Source organism: Microcaecilia unicolor, chromosome 6 (assembly GCF_901765095.1).
Source record: "Microcaecilia unicolor chromosome 6, aMicUni1.1, whole genome shotgun sequence".
In the NCBI taxonomy this organism is placed as follows: domain Eukaryota; kingdom Metazoa; phylum Chordata; class Amphibia; order Gymnophiona; family Siphonopidae; genus Microcaecilia; species Microcaecilia unicolor.
Window position 1 is genome coordinate 198,532,144 of NC_044036.1, and position 15,707 is coordinate 198,547,850.

Consider the following 15,707-nt stretch of genomic DNA (forward strand, 5'->3'; position numbering starts at 1 on the left):
CAAGTTATAAAATTACCCTGAGAGCGACTATACAGGCTGAGAGGAGAAGAGGCATGAGAGGGGAGAGGGTATAACATATACCCTCTATGTGAATTGTACTGAGAGTTGGAGGTTGGAGCTGCCAGCATTGTTCCCTGTAAGCTCAGTGGGAATCCTCCAACTGCAGTGCTGCCAGTGTGTGTGTGTGTGTGTGTGTGTGGGGGGGGGGGGGGGGGGGGGGTGCTTCAATCACTAGGGACAGGCAGGTTCCCTGGAGTCTTGCAGAGCTTGCTTGTCTCTCACTATTGAAAATGTGATGGTGAAACAGCACCCCCCACTGGCAGGAATGTATGTGGAGGACTCCTGCTCAGCTTAGAGGGAACAATAGCTGCCAGAATTCCCTAATGTTCAAGCGGAGCAGAGAGGGTTCAAAATATGTCCACAAGCAAAAGGAGTTTGAGAGATGCAAGAGTGAGCATGTTACTTCCACAAGGTATTTTTTTTGAAGAAATCAACAGGAGACATCCCTGCTGATGTAGCAAAATTAAGCCCACGAAGGTTCAACCGTCTACTATAGGTCTCTCTATGTTCAATCCTTTAAGGAATCCTGGTGTTGTCTTTAAGAATGGCAACAACTGGAGCTTTCAGCTCTTTAATCTCTGCATTATTTTGTTCCAGATTCTTCAGATAGTCTTGTCTATTTGATTCCAAAGTTGTAGAATGCATATCTATCTGACTTACAATTAAAAAGGTCTCCTGGGCTGACATCACTACTGTTGAAGTTGAATAGCCTTCCAGATATTCTCAAGGGTAGTTACCTTAGGAGAGACAGGCTCTTGTAAAGCCTTGGATCCATCTATCTCAGCAGATGCAACTTCGGGTTCAGAACAGCCTCAGAGGCCCCCCTCTCCAGCAACTTCTACATTCATAGGGGACCCGTACTTAACCCTAGACTCTACTGGTCAAGGTGGAGAAACAAGTACCGGAGGAGACAATGAGACAGAATACCTTGTGCGCTGTTCTGTAAGGCATGGCAACCAACTCTACTAACACGTACCTCAAAAGGGGTTGTGACCACAGGAGTGTCAGGGGCATTCTGAAGAGTTCCACACTTAGAGCGGCATAATCGAATGCGAACGCCCATCTCCATGGGCGTCTATGTCTGAAAACGGGTACGTGAAGGGGCGGTTTGAACCGTATTTTCGAAAAAGATGGGCGTCCATCCTTTGTTTCGAAAATACGGTTTTTGTATGGACCAAATTCCATGGATTTGGTCCTTTCTGAGATGTGCGGGGTTTTTTTTTTTTTTGTGATAATGGAAACTAAAAACGCCCAGCTCAGAAACGTCCCAATCCAAGCCATTTGGTCATGGGAGGGACAACTGTACAACAGTACCATAGCTCTTAGGGGTGAAGGGGGCAAATACGTGGGTTTTAGAGGCCTCCAATTTACCACCACAAGTGTTACAGGGAGGGGGGATGGGCCTGGGTCTGCCTGCCTGAAGTGCACTGCAGTACCCACTAAAAGTGCTCCAGGGACAGGAGTTGTTCCTGCTGTATAACCTTGGCACACCAGTCCAAACCTGAAGACTAATCTCTCGGAAAAAGTCCTTTATTTGAATAAGCACGTTTACTCACAGTTAACTGCAGATCAGAGGTTGTGCCCCACTGGCAACGAGTCTCGCTGGTACTGAGATTAGCAGTAGGTCCCAGCTGGCAGAATGGTGTACAATGCCCACTTTCAGTAACGTGGGTAACACATGAAAGGGAGCTAAAACTGGCTTACAAAAATGGCCACTACCGCATGGACTACCGGAAACACAACAGGGCACACTGTGACCCAGTAAGCAGGGGGGAAAGCACCATGGGAGTAGAGCCTAACAACTACCAATATCGTGAGCATTACACAAGCTAGTGGAATCACGGAGCCCACTACCCTACACCCATCACAATGCATTGCTGGTGTGACTCTGCAGTGCGCATAACAGAAAAGGTGTCACACTGACCCGACAGCCACATCAGAACCAGGGAAAGGCTGTTACAGGATAGAACACATTCTGCTGTCATGGAGGTGGGTACGGCATTTGAGGCTGACATAGAGGCTGGGAAAAAAACTTTGTGAAGCGGGGTTTTTTTTGTGGGAGGGGGTTAGTGACCACTGGGGAAGTCAGGGGTGGTCATCCTCAATTCCCTCCGGTGGTCATCTGGTCATTTAGGGCACCTTTTTGGGACTTGTTCATGAAAACACAGGGTCCAACAAAAGTGACCCAAATTCGTGCTAAAAACGCCTTTCTTTTTTCGATTATCGGTCGAGGACGGCCATCTCTGCTTGGGCGATAACCACGCCCCAATCCTGCCTTCACCACACCTCTGACACGCCCCTGTCAACTTTGCCCTTTTCCGCGACAGATTGCAGTTGAAGACAACCAAAATCGGCTTTCGATTATACCAATTCGGGTGCCCAAGGGAGAAAGACGCCCATCTCCCGATTTGGGTTGAAATATCGGCGTCTTTCTCTTTTGAAAATAAGGCGGTTAGTCTAACTTTCTGAGAGAAATGTAATGTTCTAGTAGCTGAGTGGGGGGAAATCATTGGCAGCCAGTGTAACCTTATCAAGAATGGGGAGGTATGATCAGTAGATCCCCCCGCCCACCAAAGATCAATTTTGCTTCTGCATTTTGAACAGAAAGCCCTGTGTCACTCCATGTCCCATATGCCAGGACTTCAAAAAGACTTATTCCAAACAACTTACAAAGGTCAATGTTGTAAAAATCCAGAAAACCATCTCAATATTGTGTCTGTAATTCAAATTTGAGCTATTCTTCCCAAATCAATTTTGTGATTGACCAGATCAAAGGCTGAAACTGAAACTCCCAACCAAAAATGTCAACCTCTCTCTACCTCCCCCCCCCCCCCCACCAATGACCAAAAGCACCCTCCCTGGACCTATAATAGAATCCCTGGTGGTCTAGTGGCATTGTCGGGGCAGGAGTGAAACACAGTTGCTCTTGTCCATGAAGGGAGGTCCCATGTAGAAGTGTCATGGGCAGGAGAAACTGGGAGGGTGGTGCTTTTGGTCAAAGGGGGCCGGCTTTATGTCAGTGACTGGGGGGGGGGGAGGGCGGGCGGGCATGCAGCTTGCCTCCAGCATCCATTAAGATAGTGTGACAAAACAGTGGGTTTTTAAGCCTGCAAAACTGTATTATTTCTTGAACTGTATTTCTCAAGTCTGGCCAGCAGGTGGTGCATGTTTATGTTTAAAGCTGTTACAGAAAACTGACTGTTCCCTCTTTAGTTAACACAGATAAGAGGTAAAGTGCAGTGATGTGACCAGAGATTTTTTAAACTTGTTTTTCTGGGCTCTGATTGGCCCAAGAGCTCAAAATTCATCTAGAATGTACTGGTTTTCCCCCCCAGTCTCAGCTTGAAGTAAAGAGAGAAGGATCTCTTTGCTGAGGTCCCGTGATCAGTTATATTTGATAACTTGTGAGCAGCTTTATGAGGAAAACGGTAACGGAATTCAAACATGCGTGGGATAAACATAAAGGAATCCTGTTCTGAGGGAGTGGATCCTCAGAAGCTTAGCTGAGATTAGGTGGCAGAGCCGGTGGTGGGAGGCGGGGCTGGTGTTTGGGAGGCGAGGATAGTGCTGGGCAGACTTATATGGTCTGTCCCAGAGCCGGTGGTTGGGAGGCAGGGATAGTGCTGGGCAGACTTATACGGTCTGTGCCCTGAAAATGACAGATACAAATCAAGGTAAGGTATACACAAAAAGTAGCACATATGAGTTTATCTTGTTGGGCAGACTGGATGGACCATGCAGGTCTTTTTCTGCCGTCATCTACTATGTTACTATATTATGTTACTATGAGCTGGTCTTATAATTGATCCATATTCAGTTACCTGTTATTATGTGCTGTTTTTGTTTCATCTGTTTTTATAGTTCACTGTTCAATATTTTTCATGAAAATAAACAATTTTAGTTTATTGCCTTTGCTTGTCTGGACTAAAAATCCTGGTGGCTTTTGTGCTGGGTCTGTAAGTGCTTTCTGGGAACTGTGGGACCACTGGGACTGTAGCCCTAGTAACCTAGAAATCACTGTGGATAATTTCAGAGCAGGAGACTTGTCCAGAGGTGGTTCGGACCCAGTCAGTGGGAGGAGGGTGCTAGTGTAGAGCACAAACGGCAGGTGCAGATGGACCTGAGCTGTACTAGGGATAGACCCTCTAAGTGGCTGCGGGGTAGCCCCAGGCAGGTGGCTAGGCATTTCGTGACAGATGGATGTCGGAAATGGTATTTCAAGCGGACGAGTTGGAGAAACTTACTGACTTCACGGTAAACCTGGAGGACGTAATGGGGCAGTTCAGCAAACTGAAGAGTAGCAAATCTCCTGGACCGGATGGTATTCATCCTAGAGTACTGATAGAACTGAAAAATGAGCTTGCGGAGCTACAGTTAGTGATATGCAATTTATCCTTAAACTCGAGCGCGGTACCGGAAGATTGGAGGGTGGCCAATGTAACGCCAATTTTTAAAACAGGTTCCGGGGAGATCTGGGAAATTATAGACCGGTGAGTCTGACGTCGGTGCCGGGGAAAATGGTAGAGGCTATTATCAAAAACAAAAATATAGAGCACATCCAAGGACATGGTTACTGATACCAAGTCAGCACGGCTTTTGTGTGGGGAAATCTTGCCTGACCAATTTACTTCAATTCTTTGAAGGAGTAAACAAACATGTGGACAAAGGGGAGCCGGTTGATATTGTGTATCTGGATTTTCAAAAGGCGTTTGACAAGGTACCTCATGAAAGGCTACAGAGGAAGTTGGAAGGTCATGGGATAGGAGGAAATGTCCTATTGTGAATTAAAAACTGGTTGAAGGATAGGAAACAGAGAGTGGGGTTAAATGGGCAGTATTCACAATGGAGAAGGGTAGTTAGTGGGGTTCCTCAGGGGTCTGTGCTAGGACTGCTGCTTTTTAATATATTTATAAATGATTTAGAGATGGGAGTAACTAGCGAGGTAATTAAATTTGCTGATGACACAAAGTTATTCAAAGTCGTTAACTCGCGAGAGGATTGTGAAAAATTACAGAAGGACCTTACGAAACTGGGAGACTAGGCAGCTAAATGGCAGATGACGTTTAATGTGAGCAAGTGCAAGGTGATGCATGTGGGAAAAAAGAACCCGAATTATAGCTATGTCATGCAAGGTTCCACGTTAGGAGCTACAGACCAAGAAAGGGATCTAGGTGTCGTCGTTGATAATACACTGAAACCTTCTGCTCAGTGTGCTACGGCGGCTAGGAAAGCAAATAGAATGTTAGGTATTATTAGGAAAGGAATGGAAAACAAGTGTGAGGATGTTATAATGCCGTTATATTGCTCCATGGTGCGACCGCACCTTGAGTATTGTGTTCAATTCTGGTCGCCGCATCTCAAGAAAGATATAGTGGAATTGGAAAAGGTGCAGCAAAGGGCGACTAAAATGATAGCGGGGATGGGACGACTTCCCTATGAAGAAAGACTAAGGAGGCTAGGGCTTTTCAGCTTGGAGAAGAGACGGCTGAGGGCAGACATGATAGAGGTATATAAAATAATGAGTGAAGTGGAACAGGTGGATGTGAAGCATCTGTTCATGCTTTCCAAAAATACTAGGACTAGGGGGCATGCAATGAAACTACAGAGAAACGTTTTCTTCACCCAACGCGTAATTAAACTCTGGAATTCGTTGCCGGAGAACGTGGTGGAGGCAGTTAGCTTAGCAGAGTTTAAAAAGGGGTTAGACGGTTTCCTAAAGGACAAGTCCATAAACCACTACTAAATGGACTTTGGAAAAATCCACAATTCCAGGAATAACATGTATAGAATATTTGTACGTTTGGGAAGCTTGCCAGGTGCCCTTGGCCTGGATTGGCCGCTGTCGTGGACAGGATGCTGGGCTCGATGGACCCTTGGTCTTTTCCCAGTGTGGCATTACTTATGTACTTATATACTATTTTTGCACAGGATCCCATTTTATGAAATGAGAACCTGTGCTAAAATAGCATGACTTGTGCTAAAATAAAAAAAAACCTTAACAGTAGTCCACATTGATAACTTTGCCCCTAATACGGGATGGTGATACAGAATACCATTTATGAAGTTATTTTTGGCATAATGACAGTGGAAAACTTTGGGCTTCTTTTACAAAGCCGCACTAACGATTCCGGCGTGGCAAATGCGATGGTGTGCTGGAATCACTAGCACAGCTTTGTTAAAGGAGCCCTTTGTCTTACAAAGCCATTGCTATCTTGAATTTCTTGAGTTTATGTGCTTACAGTTGTCCAAATTGAATGTCGCATTCCGTGAATAGACTTCTCTAATTGGGATTTCTTTCCACAGAAACTGGCTACTGCTGCTGAGATGTTTCAGAAAGCTCATCGTTGGCAAGACAACATCAAGGTATGGCCAGTCTTTTCTCCCGATTCAGTCAAGCAAACTGGTAATGCTTCCTCTTTCTCCTTAAACCAGATAAATATGGCTTCACTTTAAGTAAATGCTGGGTTTGTATAACAAAAGACAGTTCAGGTATCAAATGCTCTTCACAGATATCCACAAGAATCCATCTGAATAACCAAAGTAAATGTGTTGGACAATGAACCTGGTAGTAACTCGCTGTGCTTATATTCACTCATACAGTGTCTTACATACTTAGTCATTGGTTCAGTGGTAGTCATCTTCCTGTACTATTTTTAATTGTTAAGTGAACCTTTTATGATGATAAGCTTAATCAACTGACATATTATTCATACTACTTAATACTCATCTTTAAAGTATGAACACGATCTAGTTGGCTTAGGGGCACTCTTCTCTTTCTCCTCAAGCACTTTTTTTTCATCATTTCCCAACTATGCCTTGGTCCCTCGGTTTTCACTCCCAGTTCTCAAGGGTTATCAATAGGTCAGGTTTTCAGGATATACCTATTTATTTATTTGTTACATTTGTATCCCACATTTTCCCACCTTTTTGCAGGCTCAATGTGGCTTACTGTAATGGAATAGAATTTTAAAGATTGTTTTTCAACCCTGTCTTGAACAACCAGTGCACTCGGGGTCTGTATTGTTGATTCGGAGTAATTCTGCTTGAAAATGATTGTATAAGTGTTAACTTAAAGGATTGCTTTTCAACCCTACTTTTGCTCGATAATACACTCTGAAATCTTCTGTCCTTGACCAAAAGTAACTTTTCTTGTAAACAAGTTGGGATCCAGAAGATAAGATACAGCTCTAACTAATTTGGCATGCAAAAGGGAGGATGGTACTTATTTTCCCAGGCCCAGTTTGGCCACCTGGACTTGGGAAAGCCTGTGATCACATTCCCACAGATGTAAACATAGAAGCATTCTGTAATTTTCCCATAGAAAGCTGTCTGTAACTTTCCTTAGCTCTGGACATGAGCTCAGAGCCTATAAAAAGGAAGGGATTGTCACAGTAAGGTGGGGTTCATCTGTGAGTAACTTACGGACTGCGCAGAAGACTTGTTCCTGGTCCAAGACCCCCCCAACTGATGATAAGAGCCTGGATGATGGAGACCAGTGATGATTGTATGTATAATGTTATTCTTGCTTCCTTTCCTGGTCTAAGAACACTTTGCATTGCTTAGATGTAGAGACCAGTGATGTAATGATTGTTTAATCATTGTGTTTGCTTCTTTTCCTGGTCTAAGAAATGTGGAGACCAGTGATGTAATGATTGTTTATACAGCTAATCCTTGTATATGTGCTAACCATTATATGTTGTATATATATCCTAATCATTGTAGAATTTAGCTCCTCTAATAAAGGTTTCATTTACTCATTACGAATCCAAAAGAATCCACGGTAATCATTGAGCAGTCTGTGTTAGTGAGACAGTCTATAAATCCATAGCATTACATTTACATAGTACCGTAGAGGCGTTTGCCATCTCCGGCAGAGAAACAAATACAAAGATTTATTGTGGTTGAAAAAGGTTCATATGTTATAGACACATTGGGGATTCATAGAGAGGAAGAGTTATGTAATGTCTGTTTCAGGCTGTAGTTTTGTTGTGTTGCCTGGTTTGGGCATTTAGGTTGGGTCAATGGGGTATGCCTTTTTAAACAGGTTGGTTTTTAGTGATTTTCTGGAAGTTTAGGTGGTCGTACGTTGTTTTCACGACCTTTGGTAGTGCGCTCCACAGTTGTGTGCTGATGTAGGAGAAGCTGGATGCATAAGTTAATTTGTATTTGAGTCCTTGGCAGCTTGGGTAGTGGAGATTTAGGTATGTTCATGCTGATTTGATTGTTTTTCTTGTTGGTAGGTCTATGAGGTCACTCATGTAGCCCGGGGCTTCTCTGTAGATAATTTTATAGACCAGGGTGCAGATTTTGAAAGCAATACGTTCTTTAATTGATTGCCAGTGTAGTTTTTCTCGGAGGGGTTTGACGCTTTTGAATCACGTTTTCCCAAATATGAGCCTGGCTGCTGTGTTTTGAGTGGTTTGAAGCTTCTTTATGAGTTGTTCTTTGCATCCCGCATATATTCCATTGCAGTCGTCTGCATGGTTTTATACCATTGATTGTATCAAATTGCGAAATGTTTCCCTCAGGAAGAATTGTTTCACACGTTTAAGTTTTCACATTGAGTGGAACATTTTCTTTGTTGTAGAGTTTACTTGGCCCTCAAGTGTAAGATTATGATCGATAGTAAGGCCGAGGATTTTCAGGCTGTCTCTGAGATAGGGAGGGTGATCTGGGGTGTTTATGTTTGTGGGCTTGTTTGTATTGTGTTGGGATGAGAGGATGATACAATGTGTTTTATCTGTATTGAGTTTTAGTTGAATTGCATTTGCCCATGAGTCCATGATGTTTAGGCTGAGCTTGATTTCATTGGAGATTTCTGTCAGGTCATGTTTGTAAGGTATGTATATTGTGACGTCGTCTGCATAGATGAATGGGCTAAGGACTTGGCTAGTGGTGCCATCATTAGATTGAAGAGGGTCGGTGATAGTGGTGATCCTTGAGGTACTCCGCGTTCGGCTTTCCATGGTGGTGATATGTTTGAATTTGATTTCACTTGGTATGTTCTAGTGGTTAGGAAACCCTTGATCCATTTAAGTGTGTTTCCACCAATCCTGAAATAATCTCGGAGTCTTAGTAATATATTATGGTTTACCATGTCGAATGCACTAGACATGTCGAATTGAAGGAGAAGAATGCTTTTGCCTGTTGCTAATTCCTGCTTGAATTTGGCCAGAAGAGTTATGAGTACTGTTTCAGTGCTATGGAGGGGGTGAAATCCTGATTGTGATTCATGTAAGATTGATAATTTGTTTATGTAATCAGTAAGTTGTTTGGTTACCATGCTTTCCATCAGTTTGACTGCTACTGGGATAGATGCTACTGGGCGGTAATTGGTGAGTTCACTTGTCTTTTTCTTGGTGTCTTTTGGGATCGGGGTAAGCAGGATGCTACCCTTTTCCTTAGAGAAGAGACCTTCTTGTAGCAAGTAGTTTAGGTGGGATGTGAGGTCTGTTATGAAGCGGTCGGGGGCGGATTTTATTAGGTAGCTGGGGCACATATTCAATTTGCAGTGGGTGTTGGAGAACTTATAGATCGCATGGGTTACTGTTTCGGTGGTGAGGAGGGTGAACTTTGACCAGATTCGGTCCACTGGGTATTCTCCAGGGGTTGGGTCCAGGCTGTTGATGAAGTTTTAGATATCAGTGTTGGCAGGAGGAAGTGTTTTGTGTAGATTTTTCAATTTTTTCATTGAAATATTTAGCAAGTTTGTCTGCAGATGGGATGTCTGTGTTGGTTGAGGTGACCTTGGTGGTGTCTAGTAGTTTGTTTACGAGTTGGTATAGTTTCTTCGCATCTTTGTAGTCTGGTCCTATTTTAGTTCTGTAATATGACCTTTTGGAATGTCTTATTGCGTATTTGTATTTTCTTTGTGTTTGTTTCCAAGCGTTGAGCATGTGTTCGTCTTTTATTTTTTTCCATGCTCTTTCAAGTTTCCTGGGTAGTGTTTTTAGTTTTTTCAGTTCGGCGTTGAACCATGGTATCGAGATGTGTCTTCGTGCTGTTCTTGTTTGCAAGGGTGCTATTTCGTCTAGTATGTTTCTGCATCTTTTGTCCCAGTTAGAGAGGTAGTGTATGGAGTCCATTTGTGTTGTCCATTCGCTATTATATATTTGTTGCCAGAATGTTTCCAAGTCTATTTGGCCTCTTGTGCTGTAGGTTTTGTGTTCTTGTGTACGGTGTGAGCCCTTCTTCCGCCAATTTAGTGAAAGGTTTAGTTTGTAGTGTTTGGTCCATGGTATTTCTGTACATTTAGTATCAGTTATTATTAAGTTTTGGTCTGTAGACAGTTTGTATGAGATGAGGTCTAGTGTGTGCCCTCTGATGTGGGTTGCTTGCATGTGTGGCGATTTGAGATCCCGTAAGTGGAGGAATTCCTTGCATTCTCGTGCGTTGGTGGAGTTTGGGTCTTCTAGGTGGAGGTTGACAGGGCCACCGAGAGACTAGGCTGGGCCCGGGGCAAGGCCGCCCTACCTCCACCCCCCCCCCCCCCAATCGCTCCCCATGCTGCTGCAGTCCATGGTCTCACCTGCCTGCATCCATGGCTCTGAGCCCGTTGCATTCAAGGCGGCAGTCGCAGATCGCCTCTCTTCTGGTCTTCCCTCCCTATGTCCCGCCCTCATCTGATGTAACTTCTGGTTTCTGCGAGTTGGGACATAGGGAGGGAAGGTGATCTGTGACTGCCGCTTCAAATGCAGGGGGCCCGGAGCCGAGGAAGCAGGCAGGTGAGACTGGGAACTGCAGCGCCGGAGGCCTGGGCCCAGGGAAGTTTGTCCCCCATGCCCCCCTCCTCTCGGTGGCCCTGGAGGTTGATGTCTCCTAGTAGCATAGTAGCAGTATGTTAGAGTTGGTTGCACAAGTGTTTGAAATGAAGTCCATGAAATTTGACTGGCTTTCATTCCAGTTGCCTGGTGGTCTGTAAAACAAGGTACAATTCAGGTGATCAAGCAGGGATTTGTTATGGATTCTGATTGAGGCAATTTCAAGTTGGGGTGTTATGGACTCGGCAGTGGTTTCGGGTGTAAAGTGGGATCGGTAAATTAGTGCTATGCCTCCGCCTCTCTTTTCCTTTCTGGTCCAATGAGTGCTTTTGTATCTTGGGGGGCATAGGTCAAGGATTATGGGGTCCTTTTGATCATGGATCCAGGTTTCATTGATGAAGAGTAGATCAAGGTTTTCTGATGTGATCCAGTCAGTTACTGTTGTTGTTTTGTTTACGACGGATCTGGCGTTGATGTAACCCACTTAGATTTTTTGGTGTTGGGCTTCTATGTTTGGTGTTCTGTGGATTTTTGTTAGTTGTTGTTTCTTTGTTTGTGTGTGTTTGGTTTGACCTTTCTTTCCATTCTATGATGTTGTCCGCATGTTGGTATTCTTCCATTGTTATGGTTATTGTCATTTGTTGGGGTGAGGAGTATCTGGTCAGTCTTTGGTAATTGTGTAGTATGGGTATGATGTTATTCTCTGCGAGTGGGATGGATAGTGTTAGATGGATCAGTGATAAGGAGTAGATAGCTAGAAGTATTTTGGCGATGTTCATTTTGATTCAATTGGGTTTGGCCGATAGTAAGCCGTGTTCGAATGGGAGGGGGGATAGTTCTGGGTGAGATTCGTTCTTTGAATTGTCTCCGTCAACTAATTGCTACCACTGTAGGGAGTCAGTATCGTTGGATGAACATTGGCACATCAGAGCAGTCCTGAGTTTCTTTCTTACCTATGGTTTATTTTAGTGGGTAGACACCTATAGTTTACTCACAGTTAGATGATCAAAGTGTTGACACAGGGTGCAGAGGCTCCGTGGTTCTGAGTGCTGTGTCATTTGTTGGAGGTATGTATCTGGAGAGATATTGTGGTGCAGGCGGGCAGTGTTCCTGTGGGTTGAGGTAGCTCGTGGTTGTTTGGCTGGAGAGTGCAATATCACATCCGAGGGTGCAGGACGCGTGGATTCCACAGATGCTAGCACTAAACCACTGATGGGAGGTAAAATGGGTGGGCAGTTTGCAGCCTCAGATCACCATCACTCCTGTGTGCCTGGTTCCATTGGCCCAGCTCTGGGCTGCCTTCGGTGCTCCACTGCCATTGATCCCAATGGCACTACCGCCTTTGGCGGTTACTCTACGATCTGGCAGGCGGGAGGTCGGGCCGGTGCATGGCCAACACCAGGCGGACCCACATGTTAGAGATTTGAATGTAATGGAGGTAGTGAGCATGCTATTTTTTCTCATGCATATTTGTGAAGGACATCCTGAAAACGTGACCCGTTGATGGCCCTCAAGGACTGGAAGAGAATATGGCATAGTCCCTATCTCCTCGTTCCCCTAAATCCACTTGTCCTTCTGCCCTGCTCTTGCTGACCACATCTTTTTCCTTGTTTGATATTTTTTGTGCCATTACTCTTTGTCCCCTCTTTCTCATAATGTCTCCTTCATACTCTCTATCCCAGGTTTATTTCTGTCCTTCCTGCCTTTCGGTGTCTATACTTTGACCTGTTCTCTCTTTCCCTCTCCCTGTTTCTCCCTTCCTGCCCTCTGTCCTTTGCCCTTATTCATCTGCTTTTCTCTCTTTGCTCTCAGCTCCTTCATCTCTGCTGTATTGAAAGTGAATGAACCAATTTTGATCTCATTTCCAGCTGGCCTCTGTCTGGACAGGGAGATAATAAAAGCAGTCAGCAAACAGAAGGGGAAGGTCAGGTGAGGTACATACTTAACACCTTGGTTTGCTCCACTTCTTTGGAGGGAGAAATTTTATTTCAGATTAATATTTTCTATAAATGCAATTGAAAGGCATGTTCAGTGGGTGAGTTAATCCCGATCTCACATGTGCACATGCCTGCACATATATGCATTTCCTCTGATCTCTGAAGGCAGAAGATCTCAGCTTCAGCAATAATTCATCATGAAGACTGAACTTCAACTGTAACAGAGAAAATATTATTTTAATGATTGCATTTGACTTTGTAATTATGGCAGTGATAAAGCACAGCAGGAAGCAGTGATGTTCTAGTGGGGAGACTGACTTAAATTATAAACATTTACAGCACAAGAAAGGAGCAGATTTCTTACAGGGGGGAAGATAGAAGAATTACAAGAAATTTTCTAAGAATTCCTCCCCTCACCATCAGTGTTCAACCCCTAGGATCACAAAGCACTCAGCAGCTTAGAACTTAATGCTGCATGACTCTTAACTCCTTAATCACCAGACCCCTCATGGCTCAAAAGCTCCTGAAAAACATATTAATGAGAAACTCTAGAGATGTGAATTTGTTAACATGCATTTGATTTGTTGGCTTGCCTTAAAGCGATTTTGCACATGCTAACATTTTTAACATGCAGCAACATATCAAATCATTTGTATTAAAAACTTCTAATGCATGTTTAAAATGTTTTCTTAAAACAAATGTGTGAAAAACCCCCAAAATGGCCAAAATTGTGAAAAAGTCACAAAAAAACTCCTAAAATTAACACAGAGCAAAGTGCTAAGGCCCTCATAAAATCTAGACTTGCATACAGTGGTGGAAATAAGTATTTGATCCCTTGCTGATTTTGTAAGTTTGCCCACTGACAAAGACATGAGCAGCCCATAATTGAAGGGTAGGTTATTGGTAACAGTGAGAGATAGCACATCACAAATTAAATCCGGAAAATCACATTGTGGAAAGTATATGAATTTATTTGCATTCTGCAGAGGGAAATAAGTATTTAATCCCTCTGGCAAACAAGACCTAATACTTGGTGGCAAAACCCTTGTTGGCAAGCACAGCGGTCAGACGTCTTCTGTAGTTGATGATGAGGTTTGCACACATGTCAGGAGGAATTTTGGTCCACTCCTCTTTGCAGATCATCTCTAAATCATTAAGAGTTCTGGGCTGTCGCTTGGCAACTCGCAGCTTCAGCTCCCTCCATAAGTTTTCAATGGGATTAAGGTCTGGTGACTGGCTAGGCCACTCCATGACCCTAATGTGCTTCTTCCTGAGCCACTCCTTTGTTGCCTTGGCTGTATGTTTTGGGTCATTGTCGTGCTGGAAGACCCAGCCACGACCCATTTTTAAGGCCCTGGCGGAGGGAAGGAGGTTGTCACTCAGAATTGTACGGTACATGGCCCCATCCATTCTCCCATTGATGCGGTGAAGTAGTCCTGTGCCCTTAGCAGAGAAACACCCCCAAAACATAACATTTCCACCTCCATGCTTGACAGTGGGGACGGTGTTCTTTGGGTCATAGGCAGCATTTCTCTTCCTCCAAACACGGCGAGTTGAGTTCATGCCAAAGAGCTCAATTTTTGTCTCATCTGACCACAGCACCTTCTCCCAATCACTCTCGGCATCATCCAGGTGTTCACTGGCAAACTTCAGACGGGCCGTCACATGTGCCTTCCGGAGCAGGGGGACCTTGCGGGCACTGCAGGATTGCAATCCGTTATGTCGTAATGTGTTACCAATGGTTTTCGTGGTGACAGTGGTCCCAGCTGCCTTGAGATCATTGACAAGTTCCCCCCTTGTAGTTGTAGGCTGATTTCTAACCTTCCTCATGATCAAGGATACCCCACGAGGTGAGATTTTGCGTGGAGCCCCAGATCTTTGTCGATTGACAGTCATTTTGTACTTCTTCCATTTTCTTACTATGGCACCAACAGTTGTCTCCTTCTCGCCCAGCGTCTTACTGATGGTTTTGTAGCCCATTCCAGCCTTGTGCAGGTGTATGATCTTGTCCCTGACATCCTTAGACAGCTCCTTGCTCTTGGCCATTTTGTAGAGGTTAGAGTCTGACTGATTCACTGAGTCTGTGGACAGGTGTCTTTCATACAGGTGACCATTGCCGACAGCTGTCTGTCATGCAGGTAACGAGTTGATTTGGAGCATCTACCTGGTCTGTAGGGGCCAGATCTCTTACTGGTTGGTGGGGGATCAAATACTTATTTCCCTCTGCAGAATGCAAATAAATTCATATACTTTCCACAATGTGATTTTCCGGATTTAATTTGTGATGTGCTATCTCTCACTGTTACCAATAACCTACCCTTCAATTATGGGCTGCTCATGTCTTTGTCAGTGGGCAAACTTACAAAATCAGCAAGGGATCAAATACTTATTTCCACCACTGTATATCAGTCCATGAGAAACCATATGTCTAAACTGCCTCATATTCCAGTACCTGAGAAACACCCTCATATACTGATCCCCAAGAAACCCATTCAGTATAAACATCCTCATACCAGGGGCATAGCCAGACTTTGCAGTGTGAGGGGGCCAGAGTCCGAGGTGGGGGGCACATTTTGGTCTGCCGCCACCCTGCCGCTCCCCACCCACTGCCGCAGCAAATACCTTGGCTAGCAGGGGTCCTCGACCCCCATCTGCTGAAGTGTTGTCCAGTGCCGGTCTCTGGCGCCACTGCGCTGTCTGCCCTGCTCTGTCTTCCCCTCGCATCCTGCGTGCTCCCTTTAATGAAATTGAGCATGCTCAGTTTCATAAAAGGAGCGTGCTAGACATGAGGGGAAGACAGAGCAGGGCAGGCAACTTGGCGGTGCCAGAGACCGGTGCTGGACAACACTTTAGCTGGCAAGGGTTGGGGACCCCCGCCAGCAAAACCAGGGGCCCACAGGAAATTCCCATAAAACCAACTAGATATCCCAGCCCTGCTGATGTAGGTTTG

General features: G+C 44.6%; 1 protein-coding gene across 1 annotated transcript in view; it reads left to right on the forward strand.

The window, feature by feature from the left end:
* Positions 1-15,707, forward strand: part of CACNA2D2 (calcium voltage-gated channel auxiliary subunit alpha2delta 2) — a 1,426,314-nt gene that overhangs the window by 602,201 nt on the left and 808,406 nt on the right. The window contains exon 3 of the mRNA XM_030206789.1: positions 6,364-6,423. Coding sequence (XP_030062649.1) covers positions 6,364-6,423 — 60 coding nt within the window. The remainder of the gene's footprint in view (positions 1-6,363; positions 6,424-15,707) is intronic.